At 44.6% G+C, this 24867-nt stretch overlaps 1 protein-coding gene across 1 annotated transcript in view; it reads left to right on the forward strand.

The window, feature by feature from the left end:
* LOC115800709 (sodium/hydrogen exchanger 2-like) overlaps positions 1 to 24701 on the forward strand; it is a 36904-nt gene extending 12203 nt beyond the window's left edge. Inside the window, exons 4-14 of the mRNA XM_030758207.1 lie at positions 11791 to 12041; positions 12157 to 12374; positions 12908 to 13107; positions 14442 to 14531; positions 14609 to 14679; positions 17067 to 17207; positions 17349 to 17454; positions 19353 to 19469; positions 19716 to 19803; positions 23102 to 23131; positions 23990 to 24701. Of these exons, the coding sequence (XP_030614067.1) occupies positions 11791 to 12041; positions 12157 to 12374; positions 12908 to 13107; positions 14442 to 14531; positions 14609 to 14679; positions 17067 to 17207; positions 17349 to 17454; positions 19353 to 19469; positions 19716 to 19803; positions 23102 to 23131; positions 23990 to 24399 (1722 nt within the window). The 3' untranslated portion in view covers positions 24400 to 24701. The remainder of the gene's footprint in view (positions 1 to 11790; positions 12042 to 12156; positions 12375 to 12907; positions 13108 to 14441; positions 14532 to 14608; positions 14680 to 17066; positions 17208 to 17348; positions 17455 to 19352; positions 19470 to 19715; positions 19804 to 23101; positions 23132 to 23989) is intronic.
* The last annotated feature ends 166 nt before the right edge of the window (positions 24702 to 24867 follow it).

Raw genomic sequence — 24867 nt, forward strand, 5'->3', positions numbered from 1 at the left:
GGTAAACTAAAAAAAACAAGCAAAAAAGGCTGTTTCAGCCTTTTCCTTGGTGGTGGCATTGTGCCGAAATGAGATAACAAAAAATATACTTCTAGACAAAGTTAGCTGTTAAATATTGGGAGTGACCATCCCAGGCATAGGCGTAGGGGGAAAATGCACCTGTCTCCAATTTTGGGGGGGCCCCCCAATATTGGAGAATAAAGTCAAAATCGTTGAAGCCTCATTTCAAGTCAAATAACAGCCACAGCTACTATACTCTCTACAAAATGCCTTGGGTAGAAACAACTTGATCAGCTGTGTTATTGTGTCTTGTGGTTCTACATGTCCCCTCTGTACTGTACGAAGGTGCAGCCACCCTTGCATCTAACCATTCCCAGTTTGTGTGGTTTTTCCTTCTGAGCAGATGCAGCTTTCTGCACTCTCTCTTTAACGTCCTCATACTTATCACTAGATTGTGTTTATGTACTAAAAGAGAAATCATTTCCTTGTTGCTAAAACCGATTCTAAAGTATAGTTTCACTAACTCATAATACACTGCTTGTGGAAAACTCCCTGCTGGAGCAGCGTCATAACGCCAGAGAAGTCAGTGGTGACGTACCCACGCACTTGTGTGCTCGCATGACTGTGAGGCTACTTAGCTAGCAGACACTTGCCGTGCCGCTCCGGCATTTCGCCATAATGGCAGTATCGTTGTGTGTACGTGTGCGTTGATGACGATGTAAGTGCATTGGTTTTGTCTGTATTCATGTCATATTTCATCCGCTGGTGTTTGTTACATGCTGTTTAGTCTGTTAACCATGTAACGGTCTACCGCGAGCTCTAGTTCACTTCAATGGGGAAATGCCTAAGTCTTAAATGGCTTGCTAAATGCTTATTTCTTGAGTTGTAGCTGCATTAATAGTCCGGTTTGGGAGTACCTAACTAGTATTTCTGACCTGTGGTGTTATTTCCACCGTTCTGTATGTGCTTGAAGCAGTAATTAGCTTCTGAATGTTGTATTGGCCGTAAGTACGGTTCGATGCGTTGCCATGGGAACAGTCGTCTTTCTAAGCTTTCCAGCGGCAACACTGCTTTGCTATTTGTGGTTTCAAGCGCCACCTTTTGGTCACGAAGTGTATTGTGCTTGAATTGCTCTACGGGTGCCTAGTCGTCACCTATATTGTTCTGCCATTACTTGCCACTTGCAGTAATATAGTTTCTGTCACATTAATGTTACTAGGTGCAACTGTATTATTATGTATACCGTGTAATGTGACTCAATGTGTATATTCTGCATAATTTAGCATAATGTAGAACGTGGTTGTATAGTTTCAAATTACCTTTCTGTATACTTTTACTTCACAGAGACCACACACACACAAACACAGTCCTGTATTCTGGCACCCACACTTGGATCTTTATTCACCATACATTGAATGTGTATGCAACCGTTCAATGAAGAATCCAACTTTGATGCTTGCCTGTCAATAAATCTCCCAATATCACCTGAAGTCACAGCTGTTCTCTGACCGGAGCACATAGCCAGTGGTGGGTCGACCAGCCATCTACGCACATGTCTGTCACAAGTGGTCCTTCGAGCCGGATGACCGCCCACGGTGCTATGGCGACCCTTCAAGGTGATGACCGAGAAGACGACAACCAAGTCCTCCACCAGAGAGTGAGACAGCTCCCAGGGCATCTTAGGGATTACGAGCTCGGTTTCCCAGCCACACAGCTGCCTCCCTTTGAGCGACATCTCCAGCAGGCTACTGCGACTCCACCAGCTAGCCAGCAAGTGCCTACCAACGTTATCACGTCTACGCCAACCATGCAGAGGACAGATGAAGAGGAGCAATGGCATTGCATTGAAGCCCGCTACAACGACCTGACCGCACAGCTACGGGAGTTGCAGCTTGTGATGGACAGCGCTAAAGGCCCGCCCTACGCACACAGTGTGCCAGCTGGTCAGCCATCCTATCCTCCATCTTGCTATCACTATCCTCCACATCACACTAGCTTGCCAAGGCTAACCCTTGACAACCCTGCCGGCAGCTATCGGTCGACACCATTGCACAGCCCCACTCGCAACACTACTGCAGCCGACGTAGAGCCCCCACAGCAGCCAGTGTTACCGAGTAGCTCCCCTTTGCATCAGCCGAGCCTTCCGCTTCAGACTGGAGAGTCATGTGCACAAGACCAAGCCATGCTTACCCCGCCAATCCTCCAGGCCCCGGCACAAGCATCTATGGATGATGGATGGATATCCGATCCCAATTCTGCACCCCATACTCCTCAACGGCAGGATGGCTATCTACCACGGTCTGCGTCACAGCTTATTATACCTCAGGCTCAGCCGGTACAGCCCGTCAACCATCCACCCCCTGCCTCACCGAGTAATCCCTTTCCTCCACCTGTTCAGCATTCGCTACCTCCTCCAACGCAATACCGATCCTACCCTCAGTACCCTGTCTATCCGCCTGCATTTTACTCATCCGGAGTGTACTACCCCTATCATACATCACTCCCGCCAGCCGGGCACATGCCCACGATGCCATCGCTAACACCCTATGGACAACCCGTTCCACCACCGGGGCCACCACCGGGGCTACCAGCTCCCGGCATCCTGGAAATGGCCATTGCCTCTTCCTACGGCATTCCCAAGCCTAAACTTATCCCATTCAGCTCTGGAAAGGAGAGTGACTTTATCATGACGAAGAAGGGACTGGACAGTGTGTTAAGTCCACACAAGCACCTAACTGAGGACTACAAGTACCAAGTACTTCTCGACCTCCTTAAACTACCAAATGCCTATCAGGTGGCCAAGAGGTATGTCCACGACCCAACACCATATACGAGTGCCATGCACGCCCTCGAACAGCGCTACGGTCAGCCGCGCCAGCTTGACCAAGGAGAGTTGAAGGCCATCCTGAACTCTCCCCCTATCAAGCCCAGCGACGCACAGGCCTTTGAGGACTTCTCATCTGCTGTCAGCACACTAGTGGGCCTGCTAAGCACTATCGATGGTGCCTCTCAAGCCGAGCTGAGATGTGGCTCACACTTGGACACACTGCTAAGCAAGCTGCCTGCCACCTATCGAGACCGCTTCGCTGAACATTGCCTGTCTAAAGGGATCATCCGCAGCGGCAGTGATCGGACATACACGCTCCCTGACTTTGCTGATTGGCTGGAACGCAAAGCGCAAGCCATACAGGTGGCTAGATCGGCTACTGGGGCCTCCAAACCGGAAGTCACTCAGTTCGAGCGCAAGTACAAGGCTGCCAAGCCCCAGCAATCTAAGTCTGCCACTATCTATGTGACTAACCAGCCTGAGAGCTCCGAGTCACCACAAGGTTCTGCCACCTCTCCAGCCAGTTCAAACCCCAGCAAGGTCTTCAAGAAGCATGAGCGTTTTAAGCCCTATTGTCCCTTCTGCTCCAACCAAGAACACTACCTCAGTGCTTGCGCAGAGTTTGCTAAACTCAGCACAGCTGAGAAAGGTGCATGGATTAAGGAGAAGAGTAAATGCTGGCGATGTGGGCGTGGTCACAAGCCGGAGAGCTGCACCTTGAAGAAGCCTTGCTCCACCTGCAACGAGCAACACCTTCTTGTCCTGCATGAGGTGGCCATCCAAGCCGGTCCGAGCCTCTTCAAGGGTCCTGCATCTTCCAGTCTGGTTTATGTAGGTCAGTCCAGTCACTCCAGTCGCATCATGCTGAAGGTCGTTCCCGTTCAACTACAAAGCGGAGGCAAGACGCTGGACACTCATGCCGTACTGGATGACGGCTCTCAAAGAACCATCCTCCTCCCTGCCGCCGCCAGGTATCTTGGTCTGCAGAGAGAGGACGAAGTTCTGCCACTCCGCACTATCAGACAAGATGTGGTGAAGCTTAATGGAGCATCCGTCTCGTTCGAGGTGTGTAATCCCACCGACACTCAGGTGAAATACGCCATCTGTCATGCTTTCACGGCAGATGAGCTCAGTCTAGCAGAGCAGTCCTGCCCTGCAGAGATACTCAAGAAGAGGTTTGGCTATCTCCATGGGGTGCCAGTGCGAGGGTTCAGCAGAGTCCAGCCTTTGCTCCTCATTGGCTCCGATCACCCCCACCTGATTACTCCTGTACGTCCAGTACTGCGAGGGCCCCAGGGAAGCCCCGTCGCTGTATGTACCCTGCTGGGTTGGACCATACAGGGACCGACCAACTTCTTACAAAGTCCTTCCACTGCGACGTCATGTCTCCACGCAGCATGCTCGTCTCCAAATCACGAATTACGTCGGTATGTTGAGATGCTGTGGCAAGTTGACACCCAGCCGTTCCGGTCTGAGAAGGAGGTAACACACTCTAAGCAAGATCAGCTAGCTGTCAAAACACTGGACCAGCGAACTGTCTGTGTCACCGTAGATGGCATAGTCCGCTATGCTACACCTCTACTCCGCAGGCCAACAGCTCCCAAACTCCATGCACCTCCATCGGCGGTGATGCCTTTGTTACGTGCCACTGAGCGGCGCTTAACCAGCAATCCAGATCTGGCTAAGGTCTACAACGAGGAGATCCATAAGCTGGAGAGAGCTGGATATGATGTCAAGATCAGCAGTGACGAAGCAAGCCAGTCAGAGGAGTCATGGTACATCCCGCACCACATTGTTCACCGCAACGGGAAGGCCAGGGTGGTATTCAACGGTTCTTTCCGGTACCAGCAAACCGCCCTCAACGACATCCTACTTCCTGGACCTAACCTCGGAGCCCCGCTGCTCAGTGTGCTTCTCCGGTTCAGGGAGTATCCAGTGGCCATCAGCGGAGACATCCGTGGGATGTTCCACCAAATCCGGTTACTCCCTGAAGACCAACCACTCCTTCGCTTCCTGTGGCGTGACATGGAGAAGGAGTGCAGCCCAGACATCTACGAATGGCGTGTTCTGCCCTTCGGTACAGCCTGCAGTCCGTGCTGTGCCATATATGCACTGCAACGGCACGTCAAGACCAACTGTACTGGTAACGAAGAGGTCCTGAATTCAGTCAACAATGCCTTCTACGTAGATAACTGCCTTCAGTCTCTCCACACTCCATCACAGGCCAGACAGCTGATTGACAAGATGAGAGTCCTGCTTGCTGCTGGTGGATTCGACATAAGGCAGTGGGCAAGCAACCGACCAGAGGTTATTGATCATCTCCCGTCAGAGGCAAGGACTGAAGGCTGCGAACTGTGGCTAACGGCAGAGAGAGTGGATCTGCAGGAATCCACCCTAGGTCTACTGTGGTACTGTTCCTCCGACACACTTGGCTACAAGCACCGCCAACCGGTAGCCACCGAGCCCACACTGAGAAATGTGTATAGAGTTCTGGCTTCTCAGTACGACCCACTAGGGTATGTTATTCCCTATACCACTCGGGCTAAGGTCCTGGTCCAAGCCCTCTGGAGGCACGAGCAACAGTGGGATGAGCCCATCACCGGAGAACTACTCTCCGTGTGGCAGGCTTGGGAAAGTGAACTTCCCCACCTTCAGCACATCAGCATGCCCCGCCGCTACACGCCAGTCAACATGAGCGCTGACCCTTCCAACGTCAACCTACATGTCTTCTGTGACGCCTTGGAGAAGGCGTATGGAGCCGTTGCCTACCTTTGTATGGAAGACACAGAAGGACGTCTACATGGGTCATTCGTCATGGCACGATCCCAGGTCGCACCGCGGAAGCAGCTCTCTATGCCTCGTCTGGAGCTCAGTGCTGCATTGACTGGAGCACAGCTTGCCAAACTGTTACGCTCTGAGCTCACCCTTAGCCTGAGGCACATAGTCATGTGGTCAGACTCGACCACAGTACTCAATTGGATCCAATCTGACTCAGCGCAGTACAAGGTGTTCGTCAGAACTCGCATAGCTGAAATCCAAGAGCACACCAATGCCAGCGACTGGAGGTACGTTCCCTCCGTCCAGAACCCGGCCGACGACATCACTCGGGGGAAGGCACTGCATCAGCTAGCTCCACCAAGTCATTGGAACGATGGGCCCGCCTTTTTGTACGACTCCCCTAGCCATTGGCCACATAATTTGGTGGGGAGAGTGGAAGATACAGAAGAGCTCAGGAAGTCCACATTCTGTGGCCAACTTACAGTCTCTGATACCTGTCCCGATCCACTGCAGTACGACACCTGGTCTGACCTAGTAGATGCTACATACCGGTCTCAACACGGGGCGGCAGCGGCCCCCATGTCTGCTTCTGCTCGCATAGACACAGAGGTAGCTCTCCTGAAGCAAGCAGAAGCAGACAGCTTCTCTGAAGAACTCAGTGCTCTACAGCACGACCGCCCTATCCGACCTAGTAGTCGCCTCATATCACTCTCACCAGAGTACGACCCCATTCTTGGTCTCATCAGAGTGGGAGGCCGCCTCCGTAAAGCTGATGATCTACCTGAAGACTTGATTCATCCCGTTGTCCTTGCACCAGATCATCCCATCACACAGCTTCTGGTGAAGGACTACGACAATCGTCTCCGACACGCCGGTCCCGAGAGAGTCTTTGCGGAGATCAGGAGGTCTTACTGGATCCTTAGAGGCCGCCAAGCTATCAGGAAGCATCAGCGACACTGTGTCGAATGCTGTAGATGGCGAAGCAAGCCTACGATCCCCAAAATAGCCGACCTACCTGCTGCGCGCCTCCGACTCAAAAAACCCCCTTTCTGGTCTACCGGAGCGGACTGCTTCGGCCCATATGCGGTCAAGATAGGAAGGTGGCAAGAGAAGCGTTGGGGCATTGTGTTCAAATGCCTCACATCCCGCTGCATCCATCTCGACTTGATGCCGAGTATGGACACAGATTCCTTTCTCCTCGCCCTCCGTCGCTTCATAGCGCGCCGGGGCAAGCCCTACGAGATACTCTGTGACAGAGGCACCAATTTCCGTGGCGGCGAGAAGGAGCTCCAGCAAGTTTTCGAAGCTCTTGAGCCATTGCTCAAGGAACAATTGGCCAAACAGTGCATCCTGTTCAGATTCAACCCCCCTCTCGCTCCACACTTCGGGGGAGCGTGGGAGAAGGAGATAAAATCGGTTAAGGTCTCCCTCCAGACCATCCTGAAGGACCAAGTCCTCCCAGAGGAGGTCCTAATGACTGTGCTCACTGAAGTTGAGGGTATCCTCAACTCTAAGCCCCTTGGTTACGCATCCTCTGACTTGGCCGATCCTGACCCGATTACCCCGAATCTCCTCCTCATGGGGCGGCAAGACGCTTCGCTACCACAGGCAGTCTACGGCTCCAGTGACCTCCTGAAACAACGCAGATGGAGACACAGTCAGGTGCTTGCCGACCACTTCTGGAGTCACTTCACCCGCAGGTACCTACCTGGTCTACAGCCCCGTCAGAAGTGGAGAACTACTACACCAGACTTGGTGGTGGGCACTGTCGTCATGGTGCTCGATCCGCAGCTCCCGCGAGCGCTGTGGCCTGTCGGGCGCATCACCCGCATCATTCCCAGTGATGACAGCAAGGTACGCACTGCAGAGGTGAACATCAAGGGCAACCTCTACACCCGTCCTGTCGCCAAGTTGGTCGAGCTTCCTGAAATGCCTGACGATGGAGACCCCAGTGCACAATAATCCAGCAGAGACTTTCCTTTTCTACGTATTCTCTCCACGAATCCGGGGGTGGCTGTGGAAAACTCCCTGCTGGAGCAGCGTCACAACGCCAGAGACGTCAGTGGTGACGTACCCACGCACTTGTGTGCTCGCATGACTGTGAGGCTACTTAGCTAGCAGACACTTGCCGTGCCGCTCCGGCATTTCGCCATAATGGCAGTATCGTTGTGTGTACGTGTGCGTTGATGACGATGTAAGTGCATTGGTTTTGTCTGTATTCATGTCATATTTCATCCGCTGGTGTTTGTTACATGCTGTTTAGTCTGTTAACCATGTAACGGTCTACCGCGAGCTCTAGTTCACTTCAATGGGGAAATGCCTAAGTCTTAAATGGCTTGCTAAATGCTTATTTCTTGAGTTGTAGCTGCATTAATAGTCCGGTTTGGGAGTACCTAACTAGTATTTCTGACCTGTGGTGTTATTTCCACCGTTCTGTATGTGTTTGAAGCAGTAATTAGCTTCTGAATGTTGTATTGGCCGTAAGTACGGTTCGATGCGTTGCCATGGGAACAGTCGTCTTTCTAAGCTTTCCAACGGCAACACTGCTTTGCTATTTGTGGTTTCAAGCGCCACCTTTTGGTCACGAAGTGTATTGTGCTTGAATTGCTCTACGGGTGCCTAGTCGTCACCTATATTGTTCTGCCATTACTTGCCACTTGCAGTAATATAGTTTCTCTGTCACATTAATGTTACTAGGTGCAACTGTATTATTATGTATACCGTGTAATGTGACTCAATGTGTATATTCTGCATAATTTAGCATAATGTAGAACGTGGTTGTATAGTTTCAAATTACCTTTCTGTATACTTTTACTTCACAGAGACCACACACACACAAACACAATCCTGTATTCTGGCACCCACACTTGGATCTTTATTCACCATACATTGAATATGTATGCAACCATTCAATGAAGAATCCAACTTTGATGCTTGCCTGTCAATAAATCTCCCAATATCACCTGAAGTCACAGCTGTTCTCTGACCGGAGCACATAGCCAGTGGTGGGTCGACCAGCCATCTACGCACATGTCTGTCACAAGTGGTCCTTCGAGCCGGATGACCGCCCACGGTGCTATGGCGACCCTTCAAGGTGATGACCGAGAAGACGACAACCAAGTCCTCCACCAGAGAGTGAGACAGCTCCCAGGGCATCTTAGGGATTACGAGCTCGGTTTCCCAGCCACACAGCTGCCTCCCTTTGAGCGACATCTCCAGCAGGCTACTGCGACTCCACCAGCTAGCCAGCAAGTGCCTACCGACATTATCACGTCTACGCCAACCATGCAGAGGACAGATGAAGAGGAGCAATGGCATTGCATTGAAGCCCGCTACAATGACCTGACCGCACAGCTACGGGAGTTGCAGCTTGTGATGGACAGCGCTAAAGGCCCGCCCTACGCACACAGTGTGCCAGCTGGTCAGCCATCCTATCCTCCATCTTGCTATCACTATCCTCCACATCACACTAGCTTGCCAAGGCTAACCCTTGACAACCCTGCCGGCAGCTATCGGTCGACACCATTGCACAGCCCCACTCGCAACACTACTGCAGCCGACGTAGAGCCCCCACAGCAGCCAGTGTTACCGAGTAGCTCCCCTTCGCGTCAGCTGAACCTTCCGCTTCAGACTGGAGAGTCACGTGCACAAGACCAAGCCATGCTTACCCCGCCAATCCTCCAGGCCCCGGCACAAGCATCTATGGATGATGGATGGATATCCGATCCCAATTCTGCACCCCATACTCCTCAACGGCAGGATGGCTATCTACCACGGTCTGCGTCACAGCTTATTATACCTCAGGCTCAGCCGGTACAGCCCGTCAACCATCCACCCCCTGCCTCACTGAGTAATCCCTTTCCTCCACCTGTTCAGCATTCGCTACCTCCTCCAACGCAATACCGATCCTACCCTCAGTACCCTGTCTATCCGCCTGCATTTTACTTTCTGTATACTTTTACTTCACAGAGACCACACACACACACACACCTGTATTCTGGCACCCACACTTGGATCTTTATTCACCATACATTGAATGTGTATGCAACCGTTCAATGAAGAATCCAACTTTGATGCTTGCCTGTCAATAAATCTCCCAATATCACCTGAAGTCGCAGCTGTTCTCTGACCGGAGCACATAGCCAGTGGTGGGTCGACCAGCCAGCTACGCACACGTCCGTCACTGCTCAAAAAAATAAAGGGAATGCTCAAATAACACATCCTAGATCTGAATGAATGAAATATTCTCATTGAATACTTTGTTCTGTACAAAGTTGAATGTGCTGACAACAAAATCACACAAAAATCATCAATGGAAATCAAATTTATTAACCAATGGAGGCCTGGATTTGGAGTCACACAAAATTAAAGTGGAAAGACACACTACAGGCTGATCCTCCTTGCACAAAGGCGGAGGTAATGGTCCTGCTGCTGGGTTGTTGCCGTCCTACGGCCTCCTCCACGTCTCCTGGTGTACTGCCTGTCTCCTGGTAGCGCCTCCAGGCTCTGGACACTACGCTGACAGACACAGCAAACCTTCTTGCCACAGCTCGCATTGATGTGCCATCCTGGATGAGCTGCACTACCTGAGCCACTTGTGTGGGTTGTAGAGTCTGTCTCATGCTACCACGAGTGTGAAAGCACCACCAACATTCAAAAGTGACCAAAAAATCAGCCAGAAAGCATAGGTACTGAGAAGTGGTCTGTGGTCCCCACCTGCAGAACCACTCCTTTATTGAGTGTGTCTTGCTAATTGCCAATAATTTCCACCTGCTGTCTATTCCATTTGCACAACAGCATGTGAAATTGATTGTCAATCAGTGTTGCTTCCTAAGTGGACAGTTTGATTTCACAGAAGTTTGATTTACTTGGAGTTATATTGTGTTGTTTAAGTGTTCCCTTTATTTTTTTTGAGCAGTGTATAAGACATTCTGGAGGGTATAACAGACGTGTTGTGGCAGTTGTTTGACTTGAAATGACTTTAATCTGCACATTTTGACTTTTTTCTCAAAATTTTGAATTTATTCTCAAAATGCACAATTTTTTTTTTTTTTCTCGGTGTGGCCCTAATACTCCCTTGTACTAGTACCAGTGCGGCCAGCTGATAAAGTAAGCCCTACAGCCTGGAATGACATGGTCATTATGCTTCATAAAAGACTCAAGCCATTTTGTTTGGTGGTTTGTCCACATCTTATGATTATAAAACATATATGTAAATTATACATGCAATAATATAGGTGTATACAACACTATTTTTCCAAGAAACATTTGAAAAAGAAGAAAGTAAAAGATGAAATATCATTTTTTATGCTTTGCTCCGAGTATTTACGGATCTGTCAGGACAAATGCGCCTGTCTCCAATATTGGGGGGGACATGACACCCCCCCGGTTCCTACGCCTATGGCCCCAGCCATTGCAGATTGTGTTAGTGCTCACCTCTTGCTGACTTTGGGGATGCTCACATGGATTCTGCTGCTGCAGGCATTTAATAAACTCAGAGGAAAGTCTCCAGTACACACAGCTGTAAGAAGTAAACAAAACTTCAACTCAATATTAATCTCAGCAATAATCTCCTACAGTCAGGCCTCACTGTTAGCAATGACTTTGTAAATGCCCAATATCTATGTTGTGTGTATCTTGTATTGGCTCTGATGGTCTAGCTGCACCTTTTGTAGCTGTGCTTCATGTTAAATTTAAATGATTACCTGAGTATGATGATAAATCATTTTGTTCTGCCACTTTTGGCACATGTGATGCGTTTTTGTGAGGTGTTGGCTGTGATGTGGGGTTAACTCAAGATAAATTAAGCACTCAGTTTTCAGAACATGTATCACAGTGAAGTGGTGTGGTTAAATGTACTATCAGGTTTATGAGAGTTGATGTTACTCACATGTTTTTGCTTATCAATATTTAAAGTAAATGCTTAGTAAATAAGCAGAATGAGGAGGAACAAAGCCGGTTACTCTACCCAATGTACCTTTTCCATGACTCTTTCAGTATGTTTGGTGAAATCTGATTATCAAATTACAAACAATGCAAATATTTCAATAAATCAGTCTTATCTGGAGCAACTTCATTAGAGGCCACAGGCTCTGACCCCCCCCACCCCCACCCCCACACTCTGACTGGGATGTGTGGGATTTGGTGCAGATGTGCTAAAAATTGTGTGCATTTATTTATTTCAGGTGTTGTACAACATGTTCAGTTTTGTGGTGGAGCTGCCAGTGACGGAGCCTGTGGATGTGGCCTTTGGAGTACTGAGATTCTTTGTCGTGGGGCTCGGTGGGATGGGCGTTGGCATCCTGTTTGGCTTTGTGGCAGCCTTCAACACAAGATTCACCTTCAAGGTCCGAGAAATCGAACCGCTCATCATACTCATGTACAGCTACCTGGCCTATCTGGTGGCAGAGCTGTTTGCCATCTCATCTGTCATGGCGTGAGTAGATTTTATAATGTACAGAATTAAAAAAAAATTTTTTATTTGGAATAACACACAGTTCACCCACTCCAAAATGAGCCCACAAACCCTGTACGCTCGTGTGCTCCCGCAGCATTGTAACCTGTGCCCTCACCATGAAATACTACGTTGAGGAAAATGTTTCCCAGCATTCCTGCACGACCATCAGACGCGTGGTTAAGATGCTTAGCTCCATCTCAGAGACCCTCCTCTTCTTCTTCCTGGGGGTCGTCACCATCACAACTAAACATGAGTGGAACTGGAGCTACATCCTCTTCACACTTCTGTTTGCGTTTTTATGGAGAAGTGTGGGTAAGAGAAGGAGCTCGGGTTTTTGTTTGACTTTGGTGCAGTTATCTAGTGGAGCAAAGGCTGACTGCTACTGGTACTACATGTGCAAACACTGAAATGTGCAAAGAAAGGCAAGGAAGAGAGAAACTGCTACTAAGAAAATAAGGTGTTAAACAAGTGTTTGCTCTGTAACTGTGGACTTAGAGCCTTCTAAAACATCCAAACATTAATATAAATTTTAAAGCCGCATTAACTGACAGTAACAATGAAGCAAGCTGCAACTCAACTTCTCACTCTGTTTTTTGGTTTCTACCTAACCAAACCAGTAAAATCGCAGTCCAAAACAGAAAGCTTAAAGATGGCAAAATGCTCATTAAATCTGAAAGGAAATGTTCAGACTTCTCTGCTGGTTTATCTCTACAAACAGCTCCTTCAAGATGACACATCATTACTTGAGTCACTGCCAATGACTCATTGGCAACACAAGATAATATATAGAGCTGCTTTAAACTTGCTGATAAAACCTGTGAAATTTTCCTATCTTTCCCTCTCAGGTGTGTTGGTGCTGACTCAGATCATTAACCCTTTCCGCACCATCCCATTCAATAAGAAAGACCAGTTTGGCCTCGCCTATGGAGGTCTGCGAGGTGCAATTTCATTCGCCTTGGCCTTCACGCTTCCTGATAACATTGGCCGCAGGCAGCTCTTTATCACTGCCACCATTGCAATTATCCTCTTCACTGTCTTTATTCAGGTAAGGGAACCATCTGTGGTTATATTTTCATTTCTCCTTGCTGGGAGGAAACTTTCATGAATGTGTATTATTTCTTTTGTCTTAGCTGTAGAATGAGATAGAAAGAGCTTTTATTAAAGTCGGCAATTAGAAGTGAGACAAGATCTTGAAACAGACTGGTGGGTTGTTTTGTGCCGTGTTTCTTTAGTTCCAGTAAAAAACAACTCACTACACTAACAAGTCAGCCTTTTATTTTTTTCTAATCATTTACACTGTTCACTTAGAGAAGGAATGATGACTATTTATTATGTGATATAATAATGCCTTCCTACAATTTGTGCTGCTGACTTTGAACTTTGAACTTCCAAAAAGAAACCGTACCAAGTTCAGTCACATGGCTGCTAAAGTGAGGTAAAAATAACCTCGTTCTCACAGTTGTGGCCAGACGTTTCTGAACACTCATCATGAGCGTGAATGTCAGGGTAATTTGGGGCTTTTAATGATTTCTTTTAACTGTTTGTACAATCATTTAAAAGAAACAATGTACATTAATGACTTTAAAAACCAAGAATTGGGGGCACAAGTTTGAATTTATCTAGGATTTTCTCTAATCCACACAGGCTCAAAAGTATACATACAGGCTCAAATATGTTCATATACTCTCACTAATATTTGGGTAGATGTCCCTTAGGAAGTTGCACCTCGACCAGATACTTTTGGTAGCCATCAAGAAGCCCTCTGGCATAATTCTGGCTGGATATTTGAGCGCTCTTCTTGTGGTATAGTTGTTATAGTTCATTTAAATTGCTTGGTTTCCTGGGGTGGACTTTTTAAGCATAATTTTCTCCAGAAGGTATTTGGCTTGTCCATGTGGGCAGCTACAGACTTCAGTTGAACTTGAAGGTGTTGATTTTGAAGCAAGGGCTTCTTTCTTGGTCGGCACCTTCTCGGTCCATGGTGATGTAAATCCTTTTTATGCTGGCAAAGAGAAACTACCAGTTGTAGTCAATCATGATCATGAACGAGATGTTAATAGGCCTTGGCCTTATTAAGTCAAAAAACATTGGAGAACCTTCATCACCACTTTTTAATTTAAGTGAGGGTATGTACATATATGAGCCTGTATGTATACTTTTGACCCTATGTGGATCAGTTCAAACTTATGCACCAAATTCCTGTTTTTAAAATCACTAACAATGTATGTTATACAATCATTCCACCCTGGAAAAAGAACAGTTCAAAGAAATCATTAAAATCCCCTATTTGAAACTTGTGACTACAGTTGTATCTACAACTCCATTGTGTAAAGTCATTTGGGATGTTAAACGCTTTTCCTTTTTCCTTCTTCCTCACAGGGCATCAGTATCCGACCTCTGATTGAGGTCATCAATGTCCGAAGAACAAACCGCGACACTGAAACCATTAATGTAGAGATTCACAGCAGGGTAAGTGACAGGCTGCACGCATGCGTCGGAGAGCACATTTCTGTACACGATACTAACAGCTCTCACTTTGCTCGCAGCTCATGGAGCACACTGTAGCGGGAATAGAAGATCTCTGTGGCCACTGGAACCATTTCTACTGGAAGGACAAGTCAGATTTTTTTTTCTTAAGAAAATTTTGGCATCACAGTTGAATCTTTTATCTGTTAACAGACATTGCTCATCAGCACTAATGAGCTGTGTACATAATATACACATTGCTCAGTCCTACATGGATTCACACTAACAAAAATAAAACAAACTGGAAGAATGGAGGTTTAGGTTTCTGTGCTGTCCGTTTCAGGTTTCATCATACAATGCTGTTCACAGTAGGACAGTGTGGTAATGCTGCCAGCTAGTCAGACTTGGTGTCATGTTCAGCCTTTCTGCAACACACTTTTTCCTCATGAAGCTTCGATATAGATACATTTTACCCCTAGCAGTTCCTTGCTGCTTTTTCTCTTTACATGCCCACTGGGATTGTTTTTTTAATGCCACCCACACAGTAGTCTGAGTCTATTGGCACTGAGGTCACTCCACAATAAACTGTACAATTGGCACCTGTGTGAAATATGATACATTTATCTAATCAGATGCAGCACAATTTTTTTTCATAATCAATTTTAAAGCCTTTCACGGGGTAACCCCCTAGAGTACTAAATGTGTTTATGGCCAACAGCATACTGGAATGATAACTTCTATTATTATGACATCTAGCCAGCAAAATAGATGCTGTTTTAGCTGTGAATGTGAGGCCAGTGCTACTGTGGATCGTTCCTTCATTGGGTTGCCTTGAATTTTAGTTAGGTTCAATAGGATGCATATTTTTGGTAATTTTTCTAAGAATTTAAACTCATTATTTTTACGCTATAAAAATAAAAACACAGTGGGCCCACACATTCAAAACATTTATTATTGCAAAGTCATATCAATTATCAGTATTACCAAAATATTGATGACCCACCCTCTTTGTGGTCCATACTGTCAAACAGGAAGCAGAAGAGTCCAACCCTTCTTATAGTACAGGGGGGTGGGTGGGGGTGCTTGTGTTAGTGGATGGGGAATTGATCACTCTTTTTCTTGTTAAATAGTCTTTTAAACACAGCAAATAAGCTGGTATATTGGGGATCTTGTTTGAAAGCTTCAGAAGTGGTAAATGGAATATTTTGTTTTGCTCTTGGTGTAAAAACTGCTAACTCTGTGAGCTAATTGGTAAATGCTTGCGTGGTTTATTCTGGTGAGGGGCTTAGGTTTTATAAGCCTGGGTTGATGTTCCTGAAGGGAAGTCGGTAGTGTTGAGAAAAGGAAGCTTTTGTAAAGCACTGAACCACTTGAACTAATTGTTTCGAAAATGGGTTAATTACGCGAAGCTTCAATTATAGCGCCCTCTCCTGGAAAAGTGAAATGCTTTTGTTGGTCATATAACCGGCCTGACCTGCCATGTTATCAGAACCTGTAAATAAATTGCACATGGGGTTAAGAGAAGAGAATTCCTGCCCCCAAATGTGCTTCCTCAACTGTAGCTGTGGCCCTACTACAAAGTTATACATAAAGATAAAATCGGCTTCAACAATTTTAACATAACCAAGAAAGAAAAGTGTCCATCCAGATTTGCAATCCCTAGTGGAAATGATTTTGTTACATGAGTTAAGACCTTCTCTTTAAACCTCCCTCCTATTACAACTTTAGCAGGGAAGAAATGAACCTGGAATTTTATTAGGAAAGGCGTAAAGAAGGATGAAACTCTGACATTCTGCAACAATGGATTTCTCAAGTCGCTAACTGTAAATTTCACCAAGTTTAATTTAACAAGTCAAAACATGCTGTGAACATGACTGCAACATACAGACGTACTGGGAAAAGCAAAATATTTGGTTTGGTGCATCGCACTTAGAATGAAAAAGTTTGACCTTCTGATTGAATGACTTACGACTTTAAGGGGTTTCTGAGGAAATTTTCTTCCAGCATTCCAGATTTAGGGCAATTCAGCACCTAAATGGTAAAACTGATGCCCACATCAGTTCTCGGGCCTCATTATCTGCAACTGAAATACAGTAGCCAAAATGTATTGATGGGATGCTGGGAAAGTGGAGTAGCAGAAGATACACAGAACAACCACATATCATAGTTCACAAAAACCGCAACATACTATGCCTTACATTATGTACCGACACACATTTTTTTTTTTTTACTTCAGTAGAAATGAATTGCATCAGGTCAGAGTTCAGCAGACAGAAAGGATTTGCAATATTAGTCTGGCTGTTGCTTTTTGTCTTTGCATGGGATTTGTTGACAATAAGAGAATTAAGGAAAAATACTGGCCTCATCCTCTGATTATTGCCTCAAAATTTTAAGTGGAATTCTTGTTTTTTTTTTTTTTAAGTGCACTGTGTCTCTGTCCTGAATTTTTCTAATTGCAAAGTTTTTACCACATGATGTTTTTCTGCAATGGAGCCTGCAACAAAGCATCAGTGTAAATCTCCTTTGTTTCAATGTCAGGTTTATGAAGTTTAACAACAGAATCCTGCGTAAGATCCTCATCCGAGACAGCAGGGCAGAGTCCAGTATTGTGGCGCTCTATAAGAAGCTAGAGCTGCAGAATGCCATGGAAATCCTGGACACAGTGTCTGGAGATATCAGGTTCGCTCCATCCATCATCTCTCACCAGTACAAAACGTTGATTTTTGTTCCTGTTTTACCATTGACTGTCACATAGGTTCCTTTTGTCTGTTCAGAACTGCAGTAAAGTAACTAAAACCTACTTTTCCCCCTCCAATATAGTGAGACAAAGAAAAGGTCTACTAAACCCCACAAAAAGCTCCTGGCTGCTGACCTGAAGAACATGCGTGAGATCCTGTCCAAGAACATGTACAAGATCAGGGAGCGGGTAAGCCAAAGGAAGGATTTGCAGAAGAATCTTGGCTGTGTGCTCACTATTACATTTTTTTACCCCTCCTTTTTGCCTCTGTGATTCATCTATCACAGTGTCAGAAACTAGTAGTAGAAGTACTGCACTTAAATACAGTTTTTATTGATTTATGTTTGTGGTATTTCTGCCCCTTGTGCTTCACTTCACTGTAGAGGAAATGTTGTGCTTCTTCTCTGCTACATTTAATTTGATATTATATAAAACATTAAAGTCTTATAAAATACAACCTATAGTAAAAAAAACTTCACACTCCAGCTGAACTGCTAAGAGAGTTCTTAGCAGAAGAAACATTTACACTAAATGATGAACTCATTGGAATAACTATTTAAAACCCAAAGAGGTTAAATGATATAGTGTTATTTTTTTGTTCATTATAGTAGGTTTTGGATTTGCCCTGACCTCCTAGATTTGGAGCCTCTAATTAACATAATTAAAAACAGTTTAACATCAGAAAAATGCTGCTTATGCACAAATTTGAACAATCTGATAGTCATTTCTACTTTTTACATAGATATATCGGACATGGGACATCTTTTTTTTTTGTTTTATTGCCGCTAATATATTAACTTTAATAATTATTACATTCGCTGATATACTTAATGCATAATGTTACATGTAATTAAGTTTTACATTAATATTTCTGTAGTCTGAAGTCGATGAACGATCTCTTCATTTACCGAGGCAGCAGTTCCCACTACACTGAAACACGAATAATACACAAACTCTACAACCACTACAGTGCAGACAGCTACTGCTACTACTTCATATACATTTGTAATTGAAATGTCATCAGTGTAAACATTTAGCAGTTGACAGTGAATCTTAGAAGTGCGAAACTTGAATTTTTGTTTGTTTTCTTCATACATGGTTACATCAGATCAACATCAGCAGCTGACGTGATCAACCGCTTAAAAATGATCCGGCTAAAATGAAGCTGCGTGCAGCTGCACCCCTTTGCATTTTACATGGAAGAGCCTGAAAAATGTCTGTTATTGTGACACAGCCACTCATTGTTGCATTTTTCATATTGATAATCCTAACAAGTGAAACTTGGTGCTGTTTTGCCACAGGGAGTGGCTGGCAGTACTGTTCCATCACTGGCACGACATCACCCTTTAAAAAAGTCTCAGAGACACTTTAATGTGTAAAGAAATAAGGAACAAGTGCTTCTGTTGTTTGTTTCAGTTTATCAGATACTAACCTCTTGATTCAAGTTTCTCTTCACATATTTGTGTGATTCTTTCACAGGAAACCTGCGTCACTTTCTGAACTTTGTCTTTCTATCAAGTCTTGTTGAAATCATCTTAATGATCCTTTTTTTTTAAAAGTTATACCACTTAAGAGTCATTGCATTTATTTATTTATTTTTTTATAAATTCATATTATAGGTAATTATATTTATGTAAAAATGCTAACTGTAATAGAGTGTTGGCCTCTGGTGAAATGAAACAGGAATGTATTGTTGTCATGCGACTTTTCTACAAAGAACAATGGCAACATTTAGAGGGCTTTAAAAGCAGTTATCTTTGTTTTTTGGTTTAACTAATGCTACAGGACTGAAACTGTTGTGAGTTTACTACATGGAGCAGGTTAGGGTAGCAACTCACAAAATCTACATAAATCTACATACAAACACCTACCCTTGTCTCAGATAGGTGTGTCCAGGTTTGTTTGAGTAATTGGAGCTTTAAACATGGAAACCTTTGTTGTCCCAAGTCCCCATCATTGACAGTGGCCATGGATCTTTTTAAAGGAGTGTTCATTAAAAGTCTGTATCTTCAGTGTGATGCCATGTGTGTATCTTGGAGCTTCTGTTATTTGTAATGAATGAATGAATTTATTTATTTTGGACTTAGACGGTAGCATACAGAGGAAAGCATGCCCTGCCCAATGACAGCCAGACCAGAGAGATACTGATCAGACGCCATGCCAGCATTCGCCGAAGCCTCCAGTCTGGTAGTTTTCAGTCAATGGTAAGCTGACCATGCCTGATTGATTTATTTTATTTTTCTTTTTTTGGAGGGGTTAGTATATTAAAAAACTAAGGTCTTGCTAGGTACATCCATGGAGTCCTAATTAAAAGTACTTTGGTTAAGTAAGAGTCAAATAAAAGCCCACTTTCTAAGCTGGCTGTTTATCTCTTGACTACACAGTCGTGAAAGTATTACAAGTCAAACACAAGATTAAATGTCTTCATCCCTTTTCAATGTTATTCTTAGGATGTGCCCAGGTCATGCAAGTACTTCTCTCTTCCTGCTGGAAAGAGTCTGGATTCAAGATTTTCTGTAGTGAGGCAGAGCTACGCAGGTAAGCTGAAATTATCTTTGAAATTCCTTCACACCACCTTCCCCTTTTTGCTTCCCTTTAATTTGATTTAAGGTTTGGAATACATATTACCCACACTAGAGGGTGGTGCAGTGGTTAGCACTGTCGCGTCACAGCAAGAAAGTCCTGGGCAGTATTCCAGTAGTCCAAAAAAATGACCTCCTGTCTCCTTTTCCAAGCCACTTTTCCTTGACCTTGATGGAAAATGTTATGAGGTCAAGGAAAGGTGTATGGGGGGAGACACTGTAGGTTACATTTTAGAGGTCTCCATATTCCTTTTTGACTAAAAATTAAAACCCAATTAAAGCCATAGTTACCACAAATCACAGGGTAGAGCAGGTTCTGATGCAGGCTGTTTATTAGACATTTTAGTTGCACACAAATAGTTAAAAAGACACAGACAGTAGCATAGTGAAGACTGAGATACACACACACAGAGTAACAGAAAAGAAGAAAGAACCTGTTGATCATGCCCCAGCTTCCTCATCACACCCGAGGGAAGCCCGTGCTGAGATTAAGTATGAGTCCAAATAAAATCAAACTGTCCAAATGATCCAAGGCGATGAGCAAGCTCTGTTGCAAAAAGTTACTAGTACTTAGAAATATACAAACACAAAAAACAGAAGACAAAAAGTGAAAGCAAAAAGCCCTCCCGGGAGGTTGTGCCTTAGTAGTTGCTGGACAAATGGACAACACGGACAAAGACTATCGCTACATCTTCTCTTCTTTTCTCTCTCCTCTTCTAACTGTGGTATTTATACTCTTTCCCTTTCTTTGTCTAAGGTTTGTGCTGAGTCTGCACTTAGTAAGCATACATTACAGGGTTTCATTAATCTTCTCATACTATCTAAAAGAGCACAAACATCCCAGAGCATCCCAGAGCACACTTACACAGACCAGATATGAGGGAGAAAGTGGGCTCCAATTTACCTCTAGACGTGTTGCTTAGACAGATTTACACTTTTTTGATTTGCATTTCCAAAATCTTTGGCTGTGCTACATAGGCAAGATAGGTCTACTGGACAGATTTATCCCTATAAACAGTATAAATCTAAAAATGGGCAAACAGGATGACTGGTGTCCTATACATGAACCCAAAAAGGGCAGTTTTATGAGCTGAGACCCCTAAGCATGAATTTGAATCAACACTGGGCTAGAGCAGAAGATGAGTATGCTTTGAGAGTGATCTGAGAGGGCCTGCTTGGCCACAGCAGACTGCTAGGGAGGGGTAGCAGAGCTTCTGGGGTCCTGAACATGAATAAGGGCACTTCCAACAGGCCTCAAATCCTCCTACTACTTTTAGACACACAATATGCATTTTATTTCAGTGTAGAAAGCAGTTTAGTTGCAAATAAACAGAAGTAATAACTTTAAATATCAGCATTAAGGTGATAAAAATATTCCATCAACACCTAGCCTGTTAAACAAAAGTATGTTTAAGTGTGTTTATGGGAACTTTTGACCATTCTTTCAGAAGCGCATTTTTGAGGTCAGACACTGATGTTGGATGAGAAGGCCTGACTTACAGTCTCCGCTCTAATTCATTCCAAAGGTGTCCTGTTGGGTTGAGGTCAGGACTCTGTGCAGGCCAGTCAAGTTTATCCACACCAAACTCGCTCTTCCATGTCTTTATGGACCTGTTTTTTGCACTGGTGTGCAGTCATGTTGGAACAGGAAGGGGTCTTCCCCAAACTGTTCCCACAAAGTTGGGAGCATGAAATTGCCCAAAATGTCTTGGTATGCTGAAGCATTAAGAGTTCCTTCACTGGAACTAAGGGGCCGAGCCCAACTCCTGAAAAACAACCTCACACCATAATCCCCCCTCCACCAAACTTTACACTTGGCACAGTGCAGTCAGACAAGTACCGTTCTCTTGGAAACCACCAAAGCCAGACTTGTCCATCAGATAGAGCCAGATAGAGACACATGATTCATCACTCCAGAGAACACGTCTCCTCTGCTCTAGAGTCCAGTGGCGGTGTGCTTTACACCACTGCATCTGACACTTTGCATTGCACTTGGTGATCTAAGGCTTTGAAGCAGCTGCTTGGTCATGGAAACCCATTCCATGAAGCTCTCTATACACACTGTTCTTGAGCTAATCTCAAGGCAACATTAAGTTTGGAGGTTGGTAGCGATCAACTCTGCAGAAAGTTGGTGATCTCTTCATGCTATGCACCTCAGCATCCACTGTGACTTTACGTGGCCTACCACTTTGTGGCTGAGTTGTTGTCAGTTGCTTCCACTTTGTTATAAAACCACAAACAGCTGACTGTGGAATAGTTAGTGGTGAGGAAATTTCAAGACTGGACTTGTTGCATAGGTGGCATCCTATCATGGCTCCTGAGAGCGACCCGTTCTTTTGCAAATGTTTGAAGAAGCAGTCTGCATGCCTAGGTTTTATACACCAGTGGCCATGGAAGTGATTGGAACAGTTGGATTCAATGTTTTTGATGGGTGACTGAATACTTTTGGCAATATAAAATGGACTAGTTCTTTTCTACTCTATCTGAGCACTCAAAGCCCTTATACAACACATTTACATTCACCCATTCACACAAGCACTTCCATATGTAACTAAGTGCTTTTATTGTCTAACATTCATACTCCAACACTTGTGTCAGAGAGAAACTTGGAGGTTCAGTATCTTGCCCAAGAATACTTTGGCATGCAGCCTGGAGCATCTAGGAATTGAACCACCAACCTTCACAACTGGTGGATGACCTGCTCTGCCTCCTGAGCTACAGCCAGGAGGTGTAACTCAGGAGGTATGTTGTGTATGTTCCTGCTGACGAATGTAACTGCTTTCCAGCTCCTTGCTTTGGATTTTTATGACTGAAGTAAAATTCCCTCCATGAATCACTTATCTGAGCTGAGGTGAAGTAAAAATTTATTAATGATCATCCCAAAGGCTGGAATACACCAGTAGTCCTTACTAATGAATGACAGAGAATCTTAAACAATATTTCATGTAATATTACTCAATCTTGATTTAGAGAGAGCTTATAGATATAAATCTACATTATTCATGCGACACAACACCTCGAAAATAGATTTTATTATAGCAGCATAATGTTCATAGTTCACCTGTGAGCTTAATTGGGTGTTCCTAAAAATTACAAATTCATCGGGAGGTTATGGCATGAAAGGAAAGACCCACTTATAATTATCACTCATATGACGTGCCACTTTGTCAGTTATGTTGATTGTTTTCATGAATGGTTAAGTGGTGCGTCGCTATGAATTGTGGGATAGCATTATCTCCTCTTCTTTTATAAAGGATGGTCCAGTGCGTCCTATGCTAAAGGAGGTAAGAAAGCACTTAAGTTCCTTTCCCTAGTATTTGGAGAATTCAGACAGCTCTCATTATGGCCACCACGCACACACTTCCAGGTGACTTCACTCAGTTAGGAACCTTCCTAAGCAAAACTGACTATTCAAACGTACCCTTGGGTTTGAATCTACTGGCCTGCTGGGGGCTTGCTGTGTGGAGTTTGCGTGCTCTCTCCTTGCTTGCCTGGGGTCAGTTTCCTCCAACAGACATGCATGTTATGTTTATTGGTGATTTTTTTTTTTTTTTTTTTTTTTAAATGGACTGTAGGCATTGATGTGAGTGTGTGGTTGTCTGGCTCCATGTGTTAGCTCTGTGATGGTCCTATGGCAGCTGAGATAGGCTTCAGCGCCCCACAACACTGAACTGAACAAGCAGTTAAGAAAATGGATTGATGGATTACCCACATTATTTGTGGCTAATCTATATTTGTGTATCATTTTGAGTAAACAGTCAAAGCTTAGACGTAGCGCTTCTGTTGTGGTTTAAACTACATTATTTGAATTATAAAGGAAGCCTGCAGACTTTTGACTGATTCTAATCTAGTGCCACTATGAGATCGACATTTATGTTTTGAGTGCAGCATCCTCAGAATTATGAAATACATTGTGATGAAATGTTGTACATTTGTGTTCCATATGATTAATTTGAATAACATTTGTGATTGACTTTAGCACTGCTATCAGGTCAATATCTGATTTGTGAATCCCTGCAAAGGTTTATGACATTGACCGTACTTACAGTTTGTGGTTGGTGCTACTTAATTCAATGTGATGTGATAAGTGAGGTAATAGCATTTAATAACCACTTTGCTGTTTTTCTCCCCCCCAATCCCAGATGATCATGAAACCAAATCAGAATTTGCCTATCCCTCTCAACGCTCCCGGTTTGGCAAGCCCACACGCTCCACCTCCAGAGCCATGATGCCTATGCACAGGCTGGGCACTCTAAAAGAAGTACCATCTACTGATGTTCTGAATGAACAAAGCAGCAGTACGGGGCAGCGTGTGTTCAGGACACACTCGTCCTACAGTGACTCGCAGGTACCTCATTCTCATCACTTAAATTCCTCCTTTGATAACAGCTCAGCGGACAACTTAAGAAATGGCCACGGAGAAGCAGACGCAGAGCAGGAGGCGCGGCGTCAGCCTTCGTCTCCTCTGCCAGCCTGGGCTGCTGAACCCAGAGACAACACAGCTCGAAACCCCCTGCTCAGGCGACCTCATTGGAACCCCAGCAAGAAGTAAAAGTGTTGCAGTTGAACTTCCTTCACCTGTGGTGCAGTCGCAGCTGGAAACGTATGCTTACGAGTGTAGTAACTAACTTTAAAGCCATTTAAAATAACTCTAGAGATGTCTTAAGTTCTCACTCACGATATACCACCCTTCAAAATGGACTGTAAGACTTTCAGTGTCATACTCCTCACACTCACAGCAATCTGTGAGTGACTCACTACCATTATTTTTATATGTGCACTTATTTCATCTCGTCATAGAATTTAATTTTAAATATCTTTTATCTTGCTGCAGGAATTTCTAAATGTGATTAGTGGTGAAGGTGATATAATTAAACTATTTTATTATTCTAAGTTTGCTCTTTGTGTAAATATGATAGTTTTCTGTATTTTATTGTCAGTCTTGTTATACAACTTGGTCAAACATGCACTTGCCATCCATAAAGAAGAAATGTATAGTGTATGCTTTTAATACAGGTAA

The sequence above is a fragment of the Archocentrus centrarchus genome, chromosome 21, assembly GCF_007364275.1.
Source record: "Archocentrus centrarchus isolate MPI-CPG fArcCen1 chromosome 21, fArcCen1, whole genome shotgun sequence".
NCBI classification, from domain to species: Eukaryota; Metazoa; Chordata; class Actinopteri; order Cichliformes; family Cichlidae; genus Archocentrus; species Archocentrus centrarchus.